At 40.9% G+C, this 24,917-nt stretch overlaps 1 protein-coding gene across 1 annotated transcript in view; it reads right to left on the reverse strand.

Moving 5' to 3' along the window:
- Window positions 1-3,983: 3,983 nt before the first annotated feature.
- The window catches only part of LOC113984151 (netrin-4-like), a gene marked incomplete at its 5' end in the record, with an annotated part of 29,470 nt that continues 8,536 nt past the window's right edge, over window positions 3,984-24,917 (reverse strand). The window contains 7 exons of the mRNA XM_039384856.1: window positions 3,984-7,832; window positions 7,935-8,105; window positions 9,219-9,287; window positions 10,286-10,422; window positions 11,163-11,376; window positions 19,043-19,231; window positions 19,602-19,728. Of these exons, the coding sequence (XP_039240790.1) occupies window positions 7,696-7,832; window positions 7,935-8,105; window positions 9,219-9,287; window positions 10,286-10,422; window positions 11,163-11,376; window positions 19,043-19,231; window positions 19,602-19,728 (1,044 nt within the window). The remainder of the gene's footprint in view (window positions 7,833-7,934; window positions 8,106-9,218; window positions 9,288-10,285; window positions 10,423-11,162; window positions 11,377-19,042; window positions 19,232-19,601; window positions 19,729-24,917) is intronic.

Genomic DNA, 24,917 nt, shown 5'->3' on the forward strand with positions numbered 1-24,917 from the left:
AGTGCATTCTTTGTGAGGAAGCAAGAGCTGTTTGTGAAGGGGTGCTCTGTTCTAACAACGGGTTACCTCCTCTTTCTTTTTTTGCTGTGCTTTTCTTTCCCACGTTGCCTCTGTGTTCCACGGGGTTTGGATTTGGATATCCTCTGTAACAGTATTTGTAGCATCTGTGTACAAAATGTAAAATGCAAGAATCCTGGACTACAGTAAGTAGGGACTTGAACCTAAAATTGACAGAAGGAACTGCAGCATAAAATCTGACATGTTTGAAGGTGTATTTATTTAGGATGGATTTGCTTTTTTTTGACTGCTGTGGCTTGGTAACCTGTTGTGCTACATCCAGTACAAATGTGAGATATGTGTGAGGGCCTTACATCAGAAACTGAAAAACACTATGTAATGTGTTTAAAGTGTTTTGAGAAAGGAAGTTATAGCTCTAATCCTAAAGAGTTCTTTGTTGAATTTTTTTTTTTTTAGTATGTAAACTAGTGCAGTTGTCAGTGTATAGATAATGTAACTCCTGTTCCTGTTTCCCAGCATTGCTTTATTTGCATGATTTTCCTCTTATAATTGCATGCTCAGATCAGCCAGTGGTTATTTTAATATATAATAAAGATGATAAAATGATCCTTGGCAACATGTGACAAACTTGTGAAATAAGCAGATGATAAAAAGTTGCATTTTTATTTTGTGGATAACAGAACTTAGAGCTGCATATTGCGGTCTTGTTCTAACATGTTTCTTATTTCATATTTCTATATTGGATTAATAATGTCTTGGTTCTCTGTCTGCCATCACTGAGCTACTGATTCTTGGAGAGAGAGTAGTAGATTCAAATGTTTTTGAGCAATTGTGTTGGTGGAGTTGTTTTGTAATAATTTTATACATGGTGTTATCAGGTACTGTTGTCAAGTCATGGATGCTACTGTGTCAAGTCAAAAGTAGTCATTGCAGGGGGAGAAGGGAAGCTTCATTAGGAAAGAATTGCTCTTTATTTAATTCTGTGCCTTTTATTTGATCTGTCCTATAAAAGCTGATATGCTGAATGTGGTTAAACATCTATTAAAGTTTAGCTAAAAGGAACTGTTAATAATACATTAAGCACTTCTAGATGTACTACCATATTGCTATGTAATAATTCAGTTTTTCAGTTTTAACCATTCTTCAGTTTTTGCACACCATTGTCATTCTGGTGCAGTGGTGAAACAAGCTGTGGTTTTGGAGGCTGGGTAGGACTGTTATCAGCTGGCTGGAATTCCCTGCTTGATGCAGGCCACAAATTCATATATCATTTGTGATAATTTGCTTGCAAGGATGGGCTTGCACCTGCAATCCACTTAAATCAGTGGTGCATGTATCACATCTCCTGATGCAGATAATGATTGCCTCTAAAACTCGTCTTTTCTAGGTGATTCTTTTAACATAAAATGTACTCTAAAATATAAACAAGTACTGAAAATGAGTTAGATTAAATTGCGTTTTCAGAATTAGAAGTTACTAATTAATTTGTTCTGCTATTCTGTGCAGTACAACCTAAGTAGATTTCAGAGACCTGACTTGAGCTTGTATGTAGTAACTTTCCTAGAGATACAAACTTGCTTCAGATGCGAAAATAACCTTTTTTTCCTTCCTCCCTGCAACAGGAATGATGAACGCGGTGGTGGCTAGAGGGAGACGTTTATCTTGCAGTTCATTCTAAGGATCATTAGATCTGGGGATCTGGCAGGGCTATGTTGGAAACAAGATCTATATCCTATGCAGTTCTGACTGAGAATACCCTTGTTAAACCTGACAGCAATGTCTCCTGTTCATCTGAGGCACTTATCTGATCACACGTCAATGAACCTACTTTCCCATTCTTAGGGAAGTAAAAAAAGGATTATATATGCTTCTTAGACTCTTGTTTTAACTCATTAAGGTTCTAGCAGTGTTAATGTGGGACAGAGTAGAGAAGCTACCAACAGTTTGTCATTTATTCTTAGTCAACTCTCTTCATTGTACATGATTTTATTTTGTTGAACTTTTTGCAGTTGTTTTTCAACTGCTCTTAACCCCTCTGGAGCTGATGTTTTGTTAGTGATGCTGGAACTTCAGAGAAGACCCACCCAGCAGAGGAAGAGTGGAGAAGTTACCTTGAAGCAATGAATTTCACACCAATGGATTTGTTTCTACAAATGGCTTATTACCAATTGGTATTGATGATCTGTGAGCTGACAGCTCAGGAAGGCCCTACTGTAGCCAAAACAAAGAGCACAGGAGGATTTGTGGTGATGGCACAGTGCAGATTAGCCCAGATGATGCAATACTGATGTGAAGGGTACATGGACATAGGATTTGTTGTACCAGATATGGTGACAGGTTCAGTTATTTGTTTGTTTCTGAACATTACAAGTTCCTTACACTTCCTAAGAAGGTGAAAGCATCCCCTCACACTGCACTCATTCCCTTCATAGGATGCCGTATGGGAGAGGGGTGTTTGATTTCTACATCTGTAGTTCCTGACCTTTTTCTTACTATTATGAGTGTTCCTGCCTCCACACTGCTCTTTTTGCTTTGTTTTGTCCCCTTCTCATGCATCCTCAGTTACTGTATTGCTTCCTTTTCCCCTACAGCCCATCACATTCCTTCTTACAGGTATTGGCTCTGTTCCCTTGCCTGGCTCAAGGGGCCATCTCTTCATTCTTCTTGCACTCTCCTAAAGAACCTAAACTAATGGACTAGGTTGGATCTAGTTGTCCAATTTGGCCCTGCATGGAACAAGCAAAGGTTGACAGAATTTTGTAGTCAGATCCCATGCTTGTTAGCATTTCCCATGCTATGTGTGAAGCAGCTGATTTAGAATTAGTCCAGTTGATAACCATTATATTCTATATTGGGAGTGTGTACAGATGTTATTATGAGCGTTACCTGCACAGCTAATTAATGAAATATCCTCAGTGTTTGTTATTTTTCTCATAAAGGCCATGGTAGAGAAGAATTGGAGTTAATATTTTCAGAGCTAGACTCACGATTTTTCAAATGCAGAAGAGCCAAGAGCCAGAGAATCTGGGCTACCAGAATGTGTGTTGTACATTGTCCCACCCTACTGACCATGAAAGCTCTACACCTGACATAAAGCTGCTATCTAGTGCCAATATACAGGAACAGACTCCTGGATTGGAATTCTCTTTGACAACTCAGACCTGTGCACATGAAAGTGGTGCATCAGAATGTTTCTCATCGCTCAGCCACAAGACAAAAGAACAGTGGCAATATTTATTGTGTCATTAGTGTGTGAAGAGTGAAGACTCATTGTAGAGTTTTCGCAATAGAACTTCAGAGCTAAGGTGAGAATTTGCACAGAGTTTGCACCTGTGTAAAGGGGACGTGCAGCTGTAATGCAGAGTTGCAAAGGTAAGTCTCAGTAATGTACTGGCTTGATTTTAGGTGTGGAGACCATCACGAGTAGACTTCTGTCTGCCTAAATCCTGAACATTTATAGGTGGGGCGTGTTCCACCTACCCGTCATGCGTTTCTGTTTTCATGCCTTGCATCCCACGAATCAGCTCTGTAAAGGATCAGCTTTAAGACCTGTTAAATATTTTTGTAGCCCTCATTAAATCTCAGACCAGCAAAATTTCATGAGTGTATTTCTTATGGGAGTTAAGCACCTGCAATACCTCCATGTAAGATTTTGCAGGTTTGGGGTTGGAATAGTTATTAACATACTATTTACAAGAATTAACTGTACTTGTTTTGTGTTTTTCATCTGTGCACATTTTCATAGCAAATACATGCTTTTTGGTAATGTGCTCAGGGGAAAACTAATGTATTATGGTTACCTTATTAGAGAAATGCTTTTCTCCATTTGCCTGACACTCTGCTAACTCTTATCAAAGCAAGACCCTGATGTTTGGAGTATTTGTGGTTTGTTAACTTGAATTAACGTGCATGTGGTTTGAGGATTGCATGATTTAAAATTTTAAAAATAGATCCCAAACCTCACATCAGTTTAAGTATCTGAATATTTTTAATTGGAAGTTTTAATTAAAAAATAAAAAGTGCTACAACACGTAACAAGGAACACACTAACTTTTCCAGGTCTGGGGGACTTGAGGGAGCACATCATGTGAATTATATCAATTAAAAAGAAGCTTACATCAAGCAGCATGAAAAAAAATTATGAGACATGCTAAATGCTACAGAGAAAACTTACTCTTCATAGTAGTGAGTCCCTCTTGGAAGAGCAGTGCACAAAGCTTGTGCATAGGTACATTCTCCTTCTTTGCTGCTTGCCCAGAGCAGAAGCTGGAGAAGCATTATTAGCAATATGTCAGTATGTTGGAGTTAGGGCTCAGCACTCACAATGAGCATTTAATGAACTACTTTGATGCTTCAAGGATCCACATTGCCAGAAGGATCACGTATTCATGGATACATGTGCTGCACAGCTGTTACCGAGAGCTGCACTGACCTCCACAATCCTGAGTTTGCTGCTTTCTGAACAGTTACATGTCCTGCTGCTTCAAACTATCACCTGCCCTTTTAAGAAATTTTCCTCAGTTTTCCAGACTCCTCGTCTTGTGAGTAAAGGCTTTTATTTCATCCTTTCACAAGATTTCCAAATGACAGATCATTGCTGCTTTTTGGTGTGTGGTTGCTATACTTGTGAGCACTGTTAGGGTGCTGTAGAGGGTTCATATGGCCTCCTTAAAGACAGGCTCCAGTTCACACATTTTAAAAGAAGCTGCCCAACCACTTTGTACTGGCCAAATTCATCCTTTTTCCCACACTAGTATTCTTTGTATTGCTGTGCCACCTAAGACACAAAGTCACAGGGAGGATCACAAGGATGGTGTACACAGATCCAATCCTTTTTGATACAGGGATACCATGCCTTCTATGGTAGTTCTTTTAATTTACCATGTATGACCTGCTGGCTTGTTCTGAGAAATACATAACAGCTTCTACAGGAGGACAGTTGCCATCTTGAACTGTTTTATGCTCATTTCATTTCACTTCACGTACTAGTACACCAGAAAGTAACTTTTTTCCTTTCCAATGCCTAATAGCGATCAATTTAAACTTTCTCATCTCTTCTGTAATCATTAACTGTTATAATTTGAACTGTGTGGTTCATTTCTATTTAGATTCTTATTTTCAGGCAGGCTCCCTGGACTGTAGCTCTGCAGAACAAAGATTGCACATAATAGCTCTGTGTAAGTTGAAACTTTGTTCTTTTATTTTTCCTCTCTGTGAACTCAGAGATGCCTGATTAGCAGAAGTAGCGACAGCAATAAAAAAGTCAACTTGCAGTCAGCTTTAGAGAAAAGTGTGTACATATTGCCTACTTTTGAGATATCTGAAATATAGGATATATTGATGACTATCTTGTTTGCATACAAATGCAAACAGTGATTAATGACTACTAAGTAATCATTAATCACTGTGTTATCCTAGGCCCTGAGAGAACACACCAGGGTATCAATATTCTTGTTCCAGTTAGTATTTCTACTAGCAGCAGCTAGTAATGCTTGTCAATGACCATGTCAGAAAATAACTTTCATCCACAGAGAGGAACTGTGCAGATGTTTACCCTCCCCACAAAATCACCAGTCTGGCCCAAAAAGTGGAATAGAAGAGTTTGCAACATGGGATATCCTCATCATCATTAAATAAGATCCCCTACATGGCCTCTGTTGAAAAGAACATTCCTTAGTTTAGTTCTAAACACACTTGAATTTCATTTATTTTGAGAGGCCCTTTGAGAACAGACTGTAAAATTCATGTTCATGTCTTTATTGATATTTTAAAGAGAACTAGTCAGTCTTTTTGTTATGAGACAATTTCTGGAGGCAGGAAAGAAAGCAGTTGCTGTGCTAATTTCAGTAAACTGACATTTCAAATTCTGCCAGGTTCCTTGGTTAAAAAGTGTTTTATTGCATTAATTAAATGGCTTGTTGGAGATGCCACACTGCTGGATACCACTTTAGGTAACAACTAATAAATAATGAAGTGAAAGAAGGAAAGCAATGGAGGAGGGGAAATTTCCTGAAAAGGAAGGAGGAAGAAACACTGTTTATACACTGTTGGGGAAGAAAGTAGGGCTTTTCTTTTGTAAATATCTGCTTATAATCCATTTCCAAAACCAGCAATAAAGAGAATGAAAGAAGCTCTTTTTTCAGGTTCCAAGTAATAAGGAGAACAAACTGGTGGTCTAAGTTGTAGGCTGGGACTTCCATTTTTCTTCATTAGTATTGGGGTTTTCTACTATGTGCCAGACAGTGCTAAATTAACATATCTTCTCTTACCTAGGAGGATTAAAAATTATAGCCATGGAATTGAAATATGCAAAAGTAGCATGTGGGCTTGCTTTTTCTCTGTAACTCCCCTGAAAGAATACAGATTGATTCATTGTAATTTCTTCTTTGCTTGAAGAGAGCGTGCTCCAACCAGCTCCATTTAATCTTTAAACTTCATTGTGGGTCCTTCAACAGGGGACACAAGTCTTTAAACTACAATTTCCTCAAAATATTGTGTTAGGGAAGGATTTAAGTAGCTACCTCTTGATTACTATAGGGTAGGGTGAAATTGGTTTAGAAAGAATACTTTTGCAGAACAGAACTAATTTTACCTGGAGTGCAGATGTTACCACTCCTGTACTTCCGTGGAGGGAGAAATAATCCTCAGGCACAATGGGAAGGAAGCACAACTTCAGTATCTTAGCCTGAAGTGTGACCAAGAGAAATGAAGTGCAGTGAAAGCCCTAAGTGCAATCAAAGGCCGGTGGTCTTGAGCACAGTTGGAATAGGCAGGTTGTTCTCAGAGAACTGTATCTACCTCATTTAATACATGGACCAGCCAATCCATTTACCTCCTGCTTTGTAACTTTTGTGGTGTTACAATCTCAACATTAGAGCAGCTGCTAGTTCCTCACGTGTTTTGACTTCTTCCTAGTATTGAGGCTTTTTTTGTGGTAATTGCTGTGAAACCTTTGTGGTGTTACCGACTAATGTACTACAGCAAAGAGCTGGATTTGGAATAGAGTTTGAACCCAGGTGGTTTCTGCAGCAGAGCTCAGCACTAAGCATTGGTGATAGCAAATACACATCTGAAAAGGAAATTGTCCCAAGATAAATCATGTTTGTTTCTGTTCAGCAAAGGGATAATATTGTCTTCTAGAAAGCAACCTGTTATATTGGCATAATTGCAGTCTGATGTTAAATCAGTCTGAGCTCTTTTAAATACGTTTATTTGATATTCTTGTTTAGTATTATGCCACTTGTAAAGCTTAAAGAAATTGCTGCCTTTTAGTGGTCACTTATAAAGAAAACTACATCCCAGTAATGAATGCATTATGTAAGCAGTTTACGCATATTAATGTCAGACTCTGACCTGAAGTATGGAAACACTCATCCACATCTTTAGTTTTGCCTTGTAAAATGATTCTCTGGGTGGAATCAGGCTCAAGTTAAGAACTGACTTGTAACCTATGCGTGATGCACTAAATAATTTTGTATTATAAGGCTGTGCACTTTTTGAAAAAAGTGGTCATGTCCTGAGTTTCCTGTCTAAGCATATGAAAGGAGAAGGGATGGCAAGTCTGCTTTCATCACTTCAGCTAGGAGCATGTTGAGTGGAAACACATGAACTAACTACACCTTTCGCTGCAGTGTTACTAAAGGGCAAAGTCCAGCGCTGTAACTTCTGAAGCAGAAATTATTTGCACCCAGTTCGAAGAATATCTGATACTTGTTTTCCCAAATGGGCCTTCCAGGGCTTCACCAGGCTATTCATGTTTACAAGGAGTTTGCCAGTCCTAGAGTCCTCCTGGCCTGCTATAAGGTAGTCAGTACCTAATTTAAAAGAAAAAAAAGCAGATGGTCTGATGTTCATAAGGAATTGTCACCACTGTTTACAGGGGGAAAAAAAGCACCTGGTGAGCATTTTATCCTTACCAGGATTGAGAATGGGACATGTGCAGCCCCTGTTGGTCCAGGATTCTGGGTAAATGCTTCTGTTGCTCCGAGCAATTTTCACTTTGCCGGATTTCAGGACCTTCTTCACTTTCACAACAACTTCTGCATGGGTCCCTTTGTCATGAGCAGAGAGGATTCTTGCTTTTATCACTGTCCAGAGGGAGATCAACAATGACTTAAATTTTGGTTTATTCTGCTAAAAGTTAGAATTTTAACACCTTAAAAGAAGACATGGGAAAAAAAACCAACCCAAAACTGCAGTTGTACCACATTTCTGAGTTGTACCACATTTCACTTGGGGTTCTTATAGATAAATTTGGAGAAGGAAAACTAGATTTTTCTTTTGAAGTAGATAACTAATCTTTTCACCGTGTTATTTAGAAACTATTTTTAATGGGCTGATGTCAAACACTTGGAAATCATAGGAAAGCACTTGTATATATACATAAGGAAGGGTGAAAAACCCAGGTCAGCAGCTGGGTCTGGTTTTAAGTGCACTGATTATATTTTCCAGTTTGAAAACTTGTTGAGCTTTAACATTGGCCTCTCAAAAATTTTGTCCTGTGAGAAGGGACTGCCTACTCTCCAGGAAGGAAGTCAGGAAGTTTCCCATCAGACTGCAGGCATGTCACATGGCTAAAATTCCATGATTGCACAACAAACCAGAAAAGGCATTTTTGTTTTGTGGTCCAACATCTGGTTGCCGTGACAAATTTCTGTTCCTTTTAATTTAATAGGATCCCATGAATTTTTGGCAGGGCAGCCCCATCTAGATCAGCCCCACAATCATACTTTGTTGTGTCATGGCACAAGCACATAACACCTTTGGATCCCAGAGCTTTCCTTTCTTGCTTCTTGTGATGGCATGAACCAGGTGCTCATAAACAACAGTATTAAGTACATTCTTGGTAAATGAGCATGGCCATTTGAAGCTGCATAATGAGTGCAAAAACAATGGCAGTTTAGATGTGAGATTTTTATCATCTGTTCTTGATGTAGAGGACAATTGTTCCACTGAGCACCTCTCCTGCCTTGGAGGGAAGCTGACAGCTGGGAAGGAGACACCATGGAGCCTTGCATGAAAAATGCTTTTCAGTTCTGATCAGAAGTTGGACACCTCACTAGATGAAAAAGGCAGAAGAAATCCTACCTCTCATATCATGACTTAACCAATCCTGTTGTTTTTCATAACTGTTGGCTAACAACATGCACAGAGAGAACATTGTGAAATTATCATACCTTGAGGGCATGTTACCCACTTACCATAGGCATATTTCATTTGGCAGAAGTCAGCGACGCTCCCAAGCACCTTTTCTTTGCACACACACTTTTCTAGTGGGGAAACACCAGAACACAAAAGGTTGGAGAAAAGCCAAGAGAGAGAGAAAAGAAGAGCAAATGATCCTCAGTTATAAAGTTAGATGTCTATAGCTCCCATAATCTGTATGGACCTTAAGAGAAAGTTTGAGAGTGAGATCAGTTATTTGCAAATGTGTTTCTTGTTATATGATACAATAATTATTCTGAAATCTTATCAGTACTGTCAGGTAAAATGCAGATGCATGAGGTCTATCATAAAGTTAATAAACTGATCCTGATGAAGAGATTTGTAAGAATCAGATCCAGATGTAAATCATGTAAGCAATGATACCTTTGTCTGATCCCATGACCTAAGAAATGCTCATCCTTTCTATATTAAAGCAATATCTGTCTCAGAAGAGTCAAGCCATGCAGTAGGTGCTGTTACCTCTGGGTCTTACCAAGCTGCTGCTGATGGTAAATGTTGATCTTTATAGGGCAGGCAAAACTGAGAACTATTCAAGTATTAATGGTGCCACCTCATTCCTACTTTGTAACATGAGCTGGATACAGTCTGCTTTACTTTCTCTCCCGAGCTGCTGTGCCATGAGGAATATCTTACTCTTAAATTAAATGACTTGTGTTCCACCCTAGAGATGGTGCATTTCAGTGGTGGCTGACACGAGCTTTTTACAAAGAGCATTTGAAATTCTGAACAGGAACCAAATGCTTGAGAAGCAGCTGTGTAAAATCCCAAGCATTATGACTATAATTGTGACAACAAAAGGAGAGTATTTTTTCCACACAATCTTAGTCATGCCTTACTGGTTTCTAAAACCAAACTCGGATCCTACAGTTAGTTTGGAAAATAACGATGCAAGTGTGATGATAGCCTACAAACTCAGATTAGTGTGGGTTGCCAGCAGATGGGGGACAGACAAGCTGGAGATGAGTGGGTGGGTTTGAGTCAGGATGGAGAAAGAACTGGCACTGAGTGAAGTCAGTAAATGTTCCCAGACTCTGGGCTGTACCTGGGTGCCTCAGTGCAGAAAATCCCTGCTCGTGGTCGTTCCATTTCCACTCTTCTTCGCTCTCGTTGGTTGGTGTTTGGACAAGGTCAGGGATTCGTCCCCCAATGGGGATGTTAAAGAATGGCTCACTGTCATAGCTGGGGGACACATAAAACAGAAGAATTGGTTAGGACATGACATGGGTGGGAAGCAGGTGTTTGCAGCACATGGCTGTATCCAGACAGATGAGCTTGCTTTCTTCAGACTGGGAGCACAGATAAGAGCAAGACTTCATGCCAGATAGGGATCACAAGACCTATGCTTTTATTAGGCCTTACTACTGCTGACTTAGCATTTTTTAAAATACCTATAAAGTGTGCCTTTTTTGCCTTTTGTTTGCTTTTAGAGAATTATGTAACTCAAAGTTAGTGACCACTTGATGTCACAAGGATCTGACAACAGCTGTAGGACCCGTAGAACTACAGTAGCTCAACAAATCACAGAATTTCTGTACTAACTAATACCCATCTGGGGTACAGATGCCTGCCCTCTAGAAACAAGACGGAGACTTTGTCATTCATTTTATCCTGGGCACAGATGAGAGGCAAGGTCTTCAGACTCTTCCATCTATTTCCAAGGCAAACAGGTGTATTTACAGATGGTATACATATGGAGTTGTGAAATTGCCTATTATTTACTGAAAGAGTCATGATTTCAAGATTGCTTTGGATAATACACTGGTCTTAAAACTGTGTCAGACACACAATATCATCTAAGAAGCCTTTTATGATTTACAGTCACCTTTTCAAATGATCGTGCACCCTCCAAACAAATACTGCTGCAGTATTTGTTAGTTTTTGCTTCATTTCCCAGAGAACCCCAAGGAGGGTTTCTTTACCTGTTGAAGCAGCGCCCAGTGTGCTGGTCGCAGTCTCTGGCGCAGTCGCAGGGGCGACAGCCGTTTTCTCCGAAGCCCCAGTAGCCCACGAGGCACCTGTCGCAGTTGGGACCCGCCACGCCTGGTTTGCAGTAGCAGAATCCCGTCCGGGGGTGGCACCTCCAGCTGCTGCTGAACGTTGTGTTGGCTGAACCCACGGGCTGGCAGGCACAGGCTGTGGAGACAGGGCAGGAGGTGAGTCACAGCGTGTGCCGTGGGGTCAGCTGGTTAAGTGGCATTTCCGCAAGGCTGATAAACTTGTACCCTCTTCCTTGTGCTCAGTGGTTTTAAGTCAGAACTGGTAAACATTGCATTTCAGCCTACATTTGCAATATTATTTTTGCTTCTTTTTAACTTGTTAAACACAGCAAAACAAGTACAACTGGGAGCATTTATGTGTGAAAGTCACTTCTCTGCTACACAAACCGTGACCATACAGGGTTTTGAAGTGTTACCAGGAAGACTCCCTTATGTGTTTATTTTTAAAGGGGCTTGAAGGTCATTCACTTTTAAAGTGTTTTGCAAAAAAGATTCACTAACATAGACAAGGTAAAAAATTATAGGTATTGCCTACATCATCTTTCCTGTAAACACAGAGATCACAAAACTACCCTGTCCTCTGGGGCAGATGCAGCTTATACAGGTGGTTCAGATGACCTGAAACATATTTTCAATTTCTGCCTCCAAAGATTTCTGCACAAATTTCCTACAGTGCAAGTTTTAAGGGACACATCTCACCCTGCAGTACTGTATGTGTGTAAAGAAGCTGATGAATTTATTTTTTTTTTTTACAAATACATGAGCAGATTTTTTACAGGGAAAGCAAACAGAGAAGACCTCTAAACTTGCTAAACTTATTTTGCATGTAGCTGAAGATGAGCAAAAATGAGGAAAACCTCCCCCAAATCTTTCTAACGCTGTTGCCAGGTTGGCACCAGCCTGGCAACTCAAGATAACTTGGCAGTAAAACAGATAGTTACAACTCCTGTGGGCAACTCTGCCTCCACAGACAATAAATTGTCATTATTCCACACCATTCATACGTTCCAGATGTGGCAGCATCAGGGAGCAATACACAGAGAGTGGTGCAAAGCCAGCACAGTTGACTCCTCTCAATCAAGGCAGAAGCTGAGATGATCAAGCTTAGTGCCAAGAGCTCTGCAGAGGTTAAATACAAGCAATAAACAAACCCACTCATTTCTGGTATTCAAACAAGTTTGATTAAAATGACAACAGAGCTGAACTCCAGGCCTTCATACTTCAGATCTTTTTTGTCTTAACAAAGCAGCATGCCCTGGCTTTTGCTTGTAGCACAGACTGAAAAGGTAATGCATCACTACTTCATCCATCTGGAAGAGGGCAGAAATAAAAGTCTAGTGGCTAAGACCCGCTTTAACAGAGATTTTCAGTTAAATGTTGGACACCCAACTTGTTTACATAGCTTGGATCAGGGGACAGCGTTTTGGATACTTATCTGAACCAAACATGATCTCCAAAGCTTTTGAAGTTTGCCCAACATGGCTTCTGATCAAACTACTTTTCTTCACAATCTCACAGATAAGAGGCCAAATGAACACTCTGATTCCACACATCATTTTCCAAGGGGAAGGGACAAGTATGTGACTATAATGAGTTGAAAGTGTAGCAGGGACAGAATTCACTTTGATCTGCAACCTCATATTTGATACTTAAGAAAATATCTTTTGAAAATTATACAAGAAAGAGGGTGAGCAATTCTGTATTTCTCTTGAGACCTGCTTACCGTACAGTTATTTTTCCCCCCATGCCCTGTGTTCTTTATACAAATAACTTCAATAATATTATTACACTGCTGTAGACATATCTTGGTCTGTTGTTTTCAGGGGACACTGGCACAATAGCCTAAGGACAGAAAGTAAGCGTGCTGTCGTGGGCAGTGTGCTCAGCACAATGAGCTGGTTGGCGGACGGCAGCAGCTCGCCTGTTTGCCACAAAGCAGTCTTGACTTTGGGAGCAAACCCAGGGCTTGTGCTGTCAGTTCTGGAGAGCAGGTGTAACACTGAAGTGCTCATTAGCACTGACAGTTTCAAAGGCAAGTTATGATTTTTTGCCCCTAAACTTGATTATTTTTTTTTTTGCACCGATTGTTGCAGGGCCAACTACATCACCCTAGAAAAAGAGACATTTAGTTTGTCAGTCACTGAAAAAAATGAATGTCATAGATCTGTGGATAAGGAGGGGAAACATACCCTTCTTTTACTGCAGATAGGTCTGAGTCACAAGGATTAAGAGATTGCCAACATCTGGGTTGGCTTGAATTCAGGTTTGTTTTCGCTATAATATCTCTTTATGTAGCATCTACCTGTGGAGTTTTCACCTAAATCATCTTCTATTTCTTGAACTTCTAGGTCTTTATTCCCATCTTATTTCCAGTTTTCAGGTTTCATTGGTTAGAGTCACATAACAGATGGGTAAATCATTTACATCATTAGACTACCTATCCCCAACTGAGACTGGATCCTGATTCAGGAAGATGAGACTGTCTCCCATCCTGTCCCTGAGGGAAAATATTACAACACAGTGACTGACAGCATCGGTGAAAGCTGATGAGGAGGTTGGAAAAAAGGGCCTTTTTTTATTGAGGCTACAGTTCAGAAAACCTAATGTTCCCAGATGAACTGTGGGGCATATTCTCCAGTTAGAAACTGGGACAACTTCTGGTGGATCGGAAAGCTGAATCAATACATGTACAACACTTTCAGATGAGTTATACAAGTGGCTTGCAAACGCTTTACTCAGTCTGTGTTTATTTAGCATTTCAGCTTGGGTGGGTACATTGTCTGGCTTCCAGAGTATTACGGCCAAAATCCCAGTTGTGCATCTAAGGTAACTCCTAAAATAAGAGCCCACATGTCACATGCTGAAAGGGCAGCTGTGGATGACTGGGTTTTATCTGCTTAACAGTACCATGGATTTACAAATAAACCTCACAATTAAAGAAACATAAAAGCAAGTTGCCAAAACCTCACCCTTTTGCATTTTTCAATATTTGACAACACTTTTCCTGCTGATTTTTTCTTCTTTTCTCTTAGGAAACCCTAGTTTTCTCTCCATCTGCCTCTCCGTCTAACAAAACACCAGCCAACGTGACAATGGCCTTGTTTGTCAAAGGCATCATCAATTATGTTAGGGACGGTGTGCAGACAGTTCTGGCTCAGAGTTGGCTGGTTTATTTGGGTTCTCCCCTTGACAGTAGCATAGTGAAAAATTTTATCATTGTACTTAAGAATTGGGTATTGGTCACAAAGCATATCCTCTTGTCTTTTAGACTCACTCCCATACTAAGTTTGTTTTGTCAAAAAGTACTGTAAAAGGGAGGAGACAAGAAATAATGAAAAATGAATAATTCATACAGCAGCCTCCACTCAAGTCCTCAATAAATCTGTCTGCCCTCAGCACAGCTGTCTTCTCCATTTAATTAGACATAGATGTAAAATATAATATTGGTTGTAACAATATGGTCCCAACTTACAGCAAAACAGCAGGTGCTTAAGTAATTCAATGGCCTTTGAGGTATCTTGCCTTAAACTTTGCCTAATAATAATAATGCATAAGATATGAGCAGACACTGGCTATTCGATTAAAAAAACAGGCAAAATTAAAAAAAAAAAAGGCAAAGCCTTTTGAATCTGATATATATATATACATGTGTATCTTCAGAGCATTTTTAGGCAATTTTTAAAGCAAGTCAGGTGTGGGGATTGATTCTGCCAATGTTTTCTTAAATGAAGGAAATAAGATAGACAGCTCTGTGTGTGGTCAGGGCTGATTAAGACAGACTGAACCAAGATGTGATGGGGCCTTTGTGATATTAGAATTAAAAGTTCACTCCCTCTGCTCAGAAGTAAAGGATGAGAAGCAGAGCCTTTCAGACCATGCGTGCGTGCATGTGCATCTGTGCACATTTTAATTTTCACCCCTTCTTCTCCAAGTAAAAAAGCTTGTTTTCCTGGAGACCCTTTTAAATGGGTCTACATGCCTGCATTATTTTTAAGCTAAGCAAAGGGTGAGTACAAAAGATGGTGCCATTTCAGAAGGATCCCTTAAGCCTCAGAATAAGCCACAGGAAAGAGGGAAGGATACAGCAGCTTTGCTAACCATTGGTTAGGAAACGATTAGGCTTCTGAGTCAAAGCTTCCATACAAGTCTATATCCAAACTGCTTAATCCTGTGTTGTCACCCCCAATAATAGGCAGGTGTGTGCCTTGCTCTGGGGCTCTTTTCATGCCTTTTTTTTTTTTTAATGTAGATCTAAGCAGTGTCAAAACAAGGCTCTGCACATGACCCAGCTCTCATTCATCTCAGCTGCTAGGAACAGGAGAAGCAAAGGGATCAGAGGCAGGCCACCTCTACAGACAAAAAGGAATAGCAGATTCACACTTACATATCAAATTTCAACAGATTTTTTTTTCCAAGGGAATGTCTTTGCAGTCTCGCATTGGAAGGTCAGCTAAGGGTGGTTTAAATAGTGCCAGGAGATCCAATTGTTATACAACTTTTTTTTTTTCCCTAGCAGATTAAGAGAGAATGCTATTCATTATTATGACTAATGCTTAAAGACTCTTTCTGGGCCTGGGCAGTGTCCTGTTAACTTTCTGGGAGCCTGAGGGGGATGTCACAGCTGAACCTAGACTTTGCTCTGGATGGCAGAGCGCTCTTCAAGCGTGCTTTCTCAAAGGGATTAGCACAGCATTTCATTCAGCTTTTTCATCAGATTTCCTTTCCCAGCTCAGTATCTACTGTACACAAGGGTCAAGTTTGATCTCCCATTGAGGTTTTTTTTTTCCCTCCGAGTTCAAAATTGGAAGCTGAGCACCAGGTTGGTCTCACTAAAACCATCCATTCAGTCTGCTGTTTGCAGTTTATTACTGCTTTTCAACACTTGCTCAGTGGGTGGGTTTTCCATTTGGTGTTGTTAGTCTGAGTCTGTTTGCATGATTTTCTCAAAGTGGGATGATGCCTTGGAATTGGTACATTTAAATCCTAAAAACATTCCAGTCCAGAAGTAGCAACTCTTCAATTTATAATCAGCAGGCTGAAGTATGAGAAAAATGTACCTGGTGGTCTGATTGTCTAATTTCTTCTGTATTAGCAGTGCTCAAAAACAGTAGCTGTGTTTTTACTGGGTAACCGAAGTTGTTTTTTTAGGGTCACACAACCTGAACAACATAGACCAAACCAGATTAGGTTTACTAGCAATGCAAGTTTTGCAACCTAAGGGATGGAGAAGAGGGTCTCTCTTGCATCCTGCATGAGGCTTTTCAGTTTAATGTCAGCTCTAGGCATTTGGACATGATGATGGTCCTGGAGGTGAAACCTTCCCTCTGTCACACTGAACTTGTTCTAACCAAAACAGCTCTGCCTGTCTCCATTGGTGTTTCTGGTTTTGCTGCCACATAATAACTAAAAAGTAGTGAAACATTCCCTAAAAATTCTCTGTAGAAGTACAGCATAACATGAAGTTCACACTGACACACTGCCTGCAATGCACATGGGGAAGTGTTTGGGGGTCAGGACTTCCATCATACAAAATAATACCCTATTAAGCTAGTTTGTTGAGTCTTATCGTGGGAATTCTCTTTGTCACCTTAAATAAAAGGGAAAAGGCATAGATTAACCGCCTCTCTCCCAGGTTTCTCTAACTGTAGTTATATCTAGGGTACCTTCTATTCCCACAGAGTCACAAGCATCATTCACACAAACAGTCTCTGGAGTGAACTGCAATGCCCTTTCCTTATATCTTGATATGGCAAGCATGCCTTTACACACCTGAGAAAGGTTCTATTGATGTGAATCATGCACAGATAGGGTTGTGCTTAGCTCTGCAATAATGCTGAATCAAAACTATTTAGATGCATCTCAAGCAACAGAAACTCTAGTACAGGCTAGTGATCCAGAGCAGCTCTTAAGTCGAGGAAATAGATATGCTTTAGAGGGCAATTCAGTTCATTTATCTCCGACATCTACCTTAGACTGCAATAAATAATTCCCCAGAGGTCCCCCTGTTTCTCCACTGACAGTACAGTGAGCCTAGAAAAGACATATAACTTTCAGGTGACTAAAGCAGGATGGCAGCTATTTAGGCATGAACATGCAAGTCAGAGTGGAGACGATTGTACTTTGGGGCCTTCTGCTGGCAGCAGCATGTTCCCAGGTGAAAAGAACATTATTGTACTTGACTGGCATGACAGGAATAAAGCTCTTTCAACAAGGTAAATTTCTGAACAGTTTTTCTTTTGCTATGCAGAGTATTGGCAGGGGGTACTGAGAGCCCTGTAACCAGAGCAGACAAAAGAGGCAGAGGTAGAGTCAAGGTCTGATTTCATCCAGGCAGACTGTTCTAGGGTTTCCACACAGATAGGCTGTATTTTCAAACAAAGTTTGTCCCTCTTTGCTGCTCTCCAGTGCTCCTTGACTTTAACAGTTATCTAGTATTACACATGATGCTGGTTACTGCACCATCACCCTGCCGCTCGATACAGGAGTTCATACACAGATTCTTTCAGGTACTAGGAGGTTGAAAGCTAATCTTCTGGCACAACAATTTGTTCTCATTACAATATTTCCCTGTAGCAAATCTGTTCAGAGCAGAAACTGGACTAGAAAGGGGCCACTATAGAACACTGAAGGATACAGGGTGAGTCAGATAAGCTCACCCTCAGCCCTGTGTGCCGTTCACTGTTCTGTGGTGAGCATTGTGAAAGTGAAAAGAAAGGGTTGTGTGGAAGCAGTCTGGGCTGTCACCAAGTTCCAGCAGGAAGAATGCAAAAGAGCAGAAGCATTGGATGTGTTGGGCGCAGAAAGTTTAACCAATATCACAAGCCACACAGTCCGAGGCAGAGGAGTGTTTGTAACCTGAGTGGTAAAGAGGAATCATGTTGAAGAACATTAAAAGGGTGAGGAAAGCTTTAAAAGCTCATGATGTCAGTGGGCATGAGGTTAGATGACAGAGGATGAAGTTCTCTGTGCTAGCAACTGATGTCTGAGCTATGGGGAAGGAAAACTATCCAAAGGGGAAAAAGAAATTATGTATGTTATTGGAAGTAGCAAACTCCCAAATAGATGCCAGATGGAATCAGATGTGTGAAGCCTGGCAGGATATTCAGGAAATGTTTACACTAAGTAAGGGAGATTTGGGCTGTTTTCCAGACTGGCTGGGTGCAAACTACCTTGATCCAGAGGTTGTACACCCTCTGTGTGCAACCTCTAGTGCCTCTGTGCCAGTCACTTCCTAACACATTCTGCTGAAGTGTTAATGATGCAATTAATTTGGGCAGATCACACCATAATACAGCTGTGGAATCCAGAGATAAGTCTAACTGAGCTCTCATGTATTTGTTAACAAGTTAATGGTTCTATGCTTCCTGCATCTCCTATTGTATATATTTATGTGTACTGATGTTACATAATCCAATGGAATTTAGCAATAACTTGCACATAGGCACACACAGTCTTGAGAGGTTCAGAAAAAAAACAACAGGTAAATAAAATACGCATCAAGAAAAGGGGAACCATATTAATTTAAACCCCAACACAAGAATGTACCTTTCCCCAGAAGGCAATGCATTATTATCACAAAAAAAAAAAGTGTGATACCAGGGGGAGAAATAGACACAAAAAAATCAGGATAATAGTCTTTGATCAAAAATCTGTAGGTTAGGAAAAGAATACAAAGAAAAGCTGGTAATACTCATGAGTTACCTCTATGGGAGTTATTGATTCTATAGAAATTATTTGTTTCATTCTTTTAATGATTCTTGCACCATTCGTTTGTCTTTACCACACACAGCATGGTCACTTACGTTTGCAGACCTCTGCAGAGGACATGGGTTTCCCCCTGTCTCGGTAATACCCTGGTTTGCACCTTTGGCACCGATGTCCCTCTGTGTTGTGCTTGCAGTTGTCACAGACTCCCCCACTGCGCTTTCCTGATGCCAACCAAACACTCAGGTCAAAGTGGCAGCTCTCGGCGTGGTTGTGACAGCGACACTCTGGTGGGGACAGGAGAATATCCTTCAAGTTTGTATAACAGGCACAGCAATACTGGTCAAATGGTATCATTTTCCAAACCAATCTGATGGTATCTTAAACCCTGCTAGAACCTCAAATGTGAGGGGCCATAGCTGCATGAAAACTAAATTTCTGGCTTGTAAATTCCACTTCCCAATAGCCCCAGTGGGTCAGCTGCAGAAACACAATGTGCATACTGAAGCTCTCCATCAATGACCAGCAATTTATCCCCAGTGTATGTAATTGCACCATTAGTGTAAATCCACAGAAGTCTTTGTTAGGAAGCTTTGCCTGCTGGCATGGTGAGTGCTCATCCTGAAAGCCTGGATCAGTAACCTCCCTTCCACTTACTTCTGCATTCATTTGAGGCCCCTGTTTTTCCATCTCCTGGCTTCCAAGGCTGATCATTGTACAGGGGAGCACATTTCTCACAGTGGTCTCCTGCTGTGTTGTGCCTGCACACACACTTCCCATGGACCTGTCAGGGAAAAGAGAATACAGTTAAATAGCTACAAGCAAGAACACGGTGGAGTCCCCAACAGCTTCATGAGGAGGTGGGACTTCTCCTGCACAACTCTCACACAGCTGCCTGGCTCTCTTAGGAAACCCACAGAGCCTGGAGCTTAGACATGTAGCATTATCTTTTTTAATTTCATTTTTAATCACGGAAATACTCCATTATATGTCAGATTTTGGAATTGGGTATTCACACCAGAAACCTGATCTTGGAAACTGAGCTACTCCAGGCTTCAAACAGAAAGTTACTATTGAAACTGGTTCTGTGGTCATTTCACATACCAGGAATATAACAGCCAGTTCCACTACACAATGTAATTTGATGCACAAGATTCTGTAGTATTGAGCAACATTCAAGAAGGGCCTTACAGGAGTGTTTTTATGTTGTTGTTTGGGTTTGTTGGGTTGAGTTTTTTGGATAAAGAAACAGGATTCCAATATCTGTTTGCAATGCTTCAGAGAAAGGATTTCCCAGATAAGTTGAGGAAATACCCAGTATAGGGAGTGGGAGAAAGGGAAAGGTGGTACCATACATCATGTTCTACACATCACAAGAGAAGCTACTAATTAGTGGTGTGTATCTCACATGCAAGGAGACACTTGTACTAGAGCAGGAAATGCACAGAAACCAGGGACTAGACCTCCACGGGCTGTTGAGGATGCTGAGCTCTGTAAGCACCAGCACAGCTCTGGCCCTCTGCACATTACACAAAAAAACAGAGGCTGATTTTCATTTTGACTGGGGTGAGAATTGACTCTAATCCTTTAATCTCACAAGTAATCTGAGTTACAGTTTTCCACAGTCTTTCCTGAAAGTCAGACTCTCCCTTTGCAGTATCTGACAGAGCAGGTAGTTTGGGATCAAGAGAGAAGCGTTCAAAAAAAGCAGTTGCGTGAATGTGCTCCCCTGCCCCCAAACTCATGGTGCCTGCAGCAATTTGCTCTCCGCTCCCCTGGTTTCTAATCCTCCCAGAGCAGAAATGTGATGTAGCAAGCAGAGGGATAGGCTGCAGCTGATGCCATCGCCCCTCCATGGCCAGCTGGCAGGTTTGCTGCCTCCTCACGGAACACTGAGCACAGACTTCAGGGTGTGCGTTTGTCTGTCAGAGCTCAGCACCAGCAAACCTCAGGGGGATACAGCATGAAACGACATGCTGCCTCTCCAGACCTTTGCACAGGAAAGTCATCCACTTTCAAAGCACTAAATAGTGTGACAAATTACAGAGACAAAGGCAAAAATACTAATAAGCAACAGTGTTGTGCTTGCCCCTGTTTGGGTTTGGCATTTCAGGCTTAACATTCTCCCCTGTGGACACAGGGACTGCTTTTCAGAAGCCAGAGAACAGAGGAAAGGGCCAGGAGTGAGAAAAGAAAGTGAGCCTGACCCAGAATCATAGATTTTAACATCCCCAAACTTCAGACTCCATCTGGACTTTGCAGTTCATTCCAAAATGGGTCAGAACAAAATCTTGGATCCATTCACTTCTTAGGAAAGTGCTTCTTGAAGTGTATTTCAATGCAAAATCTGTAAGTTGGGCCATTCATTTTTTCTAGAAACATACACAAAAGCTGTACATTCACCACTTTAAAAAAAATACATGAAAAGTGCTGAGATTGTACAGCTGGGAAATGGCATAATTAAACTGTGCAATTTTGTTATAGCCTTGAATGACATGATGAAATATTCATTATTCTACAGGACCCCGCACTTACAGTGCACTGCACAGATGATGTGAACACTCATGAACAGTTATTCAGAAAATAAACAGGAAAATTCAGTGAGAAAGGAAAAGTCTGGTTGTTCTTTGGAAAGTAGATGAGTTAGTTTGCTCATTGCCCACTAGTTTGTTGTGAACTGTAGTTTGTGGCATGTTGTGAGTAGGACAGAGGCATAGAGGAAGCTTCCTGCCTGTGATCCATCCTATGGAACCATTTACCAAATGCATGTGGAAAGAAGACTGACTTAAAAGGGTTGAAAAGCCAAGCAGCCAGCAGACAGGAGAGCCACTGAGCAGGCAAAAGGAAACAGGGGAGCTGGCATGGAACTTCTTTTAGAAAGTGATCTCATAGACAGCATTTACAGGTGAAACAGATAAGGAACAGAGTGCAACATGAGGGGAGAATGAATTACAGAAAGAATTTGGATAGGAGAAGAGAGCAAAGAAAAACAGCTCACACAGAACACACAAGAAAGGGGATCAATGGATATAAGTGGCCACTGCAGAAAACTGGCCAATGCAGAAGAAACTGAGCAGTGGAAGAGACTTGCTACATTTAAGCTTGAGGTGAAATAAGGGTAGGTGAGGTGGCTGCAAATAACAAGACAAAACAATTTGTTCTGTTAGAGAGGAAGAGATAGGAGAGGGAGCCAGAGACTAAAGTCCAGGAAGGAACAAGAATGAAATACAGGAAACTGTCAGATAAAATAGGAAATGGGATATCTGCTTAGGGAAGGGAGAATGTGAGAGTCACACTCAACACCAGCATGAAGAGGCATGTCCCTGACTTGTTATTCACTGCTGAAATAAGGCTGCATTTCTCTCACAGAAGCATATCCAAAAAAAGTAGAAAATTGTGATCTCTACCAAATGCAAGACCTCAGAATGCACTGAATCTCACTGAAACATAAGGATTAGCATTCCAAATTAACAAAATCAGAGGAGTACGGATTCAGGGAGACTACACTGATATTTTTCTATGCCCTAAAAAGCAGGGTCAGAATTATGAGGAAATTATGATCAAGGAGAAGATTGTCAGGAAGCAGCAAGGACCAGTTTCTCTTTCAGTGTTGAAAAGGTACAAGCTGAGGGTTATCACAGCACAGGCTGTGCCCTTACTGAGGGGGCACCATCCCAAGCACAGTGGGCAGAGCAGGGAGCTGGTACCACAGTAGCAACAAGGGGATGGACCAGGGCAATACAGGAGCAGTGAGAGACAGGCCCAGAAAGAAGCTCCCAACGTGGGTTCAAAGTGCATTCAGAGGGCAGAATGAGAGACAAGCTACAGCACATGCCAGGGGCATCCACCATGAGGGAAGGTACCTACAGCATTGACCCAAGGTCCATCCAGGAGCCAGAGGCAGGGACACACAGGCACACCCACAGCATACTCAAACAGAGACTAACAGCCCAGGGCTGAGCTTAAATAGAGCTCCCAGGCCAATGGACAGAGAGCAGGGGTGAGAGTCCCAGGTGGGGCTGGTCAGGGCTGTTAAAGTTCAATTAGTGCCTTCAGGATACTAATACTAATGATACTTGGATTGCCACTGGATTAATGTCATTGGAAGCTTTAGGATATCTGACTGCTAGGAGGCATCTGAGGAAAAAAAGTACTTCAGCTTTCTGGATTAGGAGCTGGAAATCCAGGTGGAGGAAGCTTGAAAGCAAGTTGTGAGCAACAGAGGTTTACACAAGATTCATGCCATCAGTTAGGAAACTAGCCAGCTTTCAGCTAAAGCCTGAGTAGTTTATGACACTGATTTATGTGAATGCATATAAATATATTGGTACAGCAGGAGAAAAATTGAAATCCGGGGGATTTCTGTCTCACATCTCTCATATTTCACTTTATTTCACTGATCCTTAGATACTAAAATATTTAGGCCTGTATGGACTTCTCCCAGAGTGCTCATTGCTACAATAATTGAGCATTTCAGAGATATTATAGAATTTTTATGACACCTCCCTTATCTGCTTCTCCTCATTACTCTGGTAACTCTAGTTGTTTCCAATGCTCTTTCCCATTCATTGAAACATCATTGTATTGAGAGTTCAGTTGCTCTGACAATAGTTTTTTAGACTGTTTTTAAGCTATTGGGGGAACGGATCAGAGAAAAAGATGCAGTGGCAGGCAGACAGGCTGTGTGATCACATAAACCTCCTTATTTCAAAACACCAGTCTGAAGTACCATGTGCATCACCTGTTAAAGTTTGCATTCCCACAGTCCTGCACTCTGAGTGCGTTCAGCCAGGGTTCCTTATGTCACTAATGCAGGCTGTCAGCTTTGAAAGATGAAGACTCCTACTTCCAGTTTTCTAATCAATTTTGGCAAAGGGTAGAAGTTTAGAAGCTGATATACTTGCAGTTAGAGGATATTATTAGTCCAGGAAAGGAACACAGATGTTTTGTTATACTCAGTCACCATCATATTGGCTTTAATGGCCATGTTAAAGCTCTGCTTTTGTGTTTTGATATAGCAGCTAAGTTCTTAGGCTATGGTTTCATGATGCAAAGTTTTTGGGGGCAGTCTCAATTTGAGACATTTCTGCTTTCCTTACTACTTTTTTCTGTACCTGCATCACGCCCTGAGTCATGTGTAAATTGGTGTGTGAAACCAAACCATGTTTAAAAAAAAACTAACCTATGTTTTTTCCCTTGGCACTAGTATTTTTAATCTTGATTAATTCCCTCATCTGCCTCACAGTACAGTCGTGCTGTTACAAGTCTGGTGTTGCTGCCAAAGACTTTGATTTTTTCATCTACCACCTGAGCAGCTTTGAATCGGGACGCAGAGGAGGTTATAGTTTCATGGATTTTAATGCCAGGATGATCAGTTTGAACCTCCTATACTAAGCCATGAATTTCATCCAGTAGTTCTTCCATGAAGCTCTGTAACTTCTGGTTGATTTATAGCAAATAGAGTAGGACCACATCCTGTTTTCACACAACAGGTCCAAGAAATTACATGATTTTTATTCACCTTTGGCTGCACAGAGTTGCTTCACCTAAATTCTGATCCACAGCTGAGAAAGTAAGTGAAAGTTTTCCACCTGTTTGTCCTGCAATTTTTAAATTTTTCTAAACTCTTTGTATAACACCTTTAATAAGGTATATATACAAATAACATATTTCTAAACAGCTTTATATAATATCTGAAGCCTCTTGCTTTCTCTCTGCCCACTTAGTTTCTTTACCCATTATCCTTTGAGTAAATCCAGTTGTGCTCTTTCTCCTGGGCTATTCTCAGTCTATTTGGTGGGGATTTTTTTTCCTAATCATTGCAGGTTAAATTTGGAAGTATTCCAGGTCAGAGCAACTGTTGCTGATTCAGAGAAAATGTTTGTCTTTGGACTCTGTATTCTCTCTGTAATGTCGCCAGAGAAATTTTGGATACAGCACTTTGCAATGACATCAGAGGATTGTAGTACCTGC

Source organism: Pipra filicauda, unplaced genomic scaffold, assembly GCF_003945595.2.
Source record: "Pipra filicauda isolate LSUMZ 115617 unplaced genomic scaffold, ASM394559v2 scaffold380_size693359_pilon, whole genome shotgun sequence".
Taxonomy (NCBI): domain Eukaryota; kingdom Metazoa; phylum Chordata; class Aves; order Passeriformes; family Pipridae; genus Pipra; species Pipra filicauda.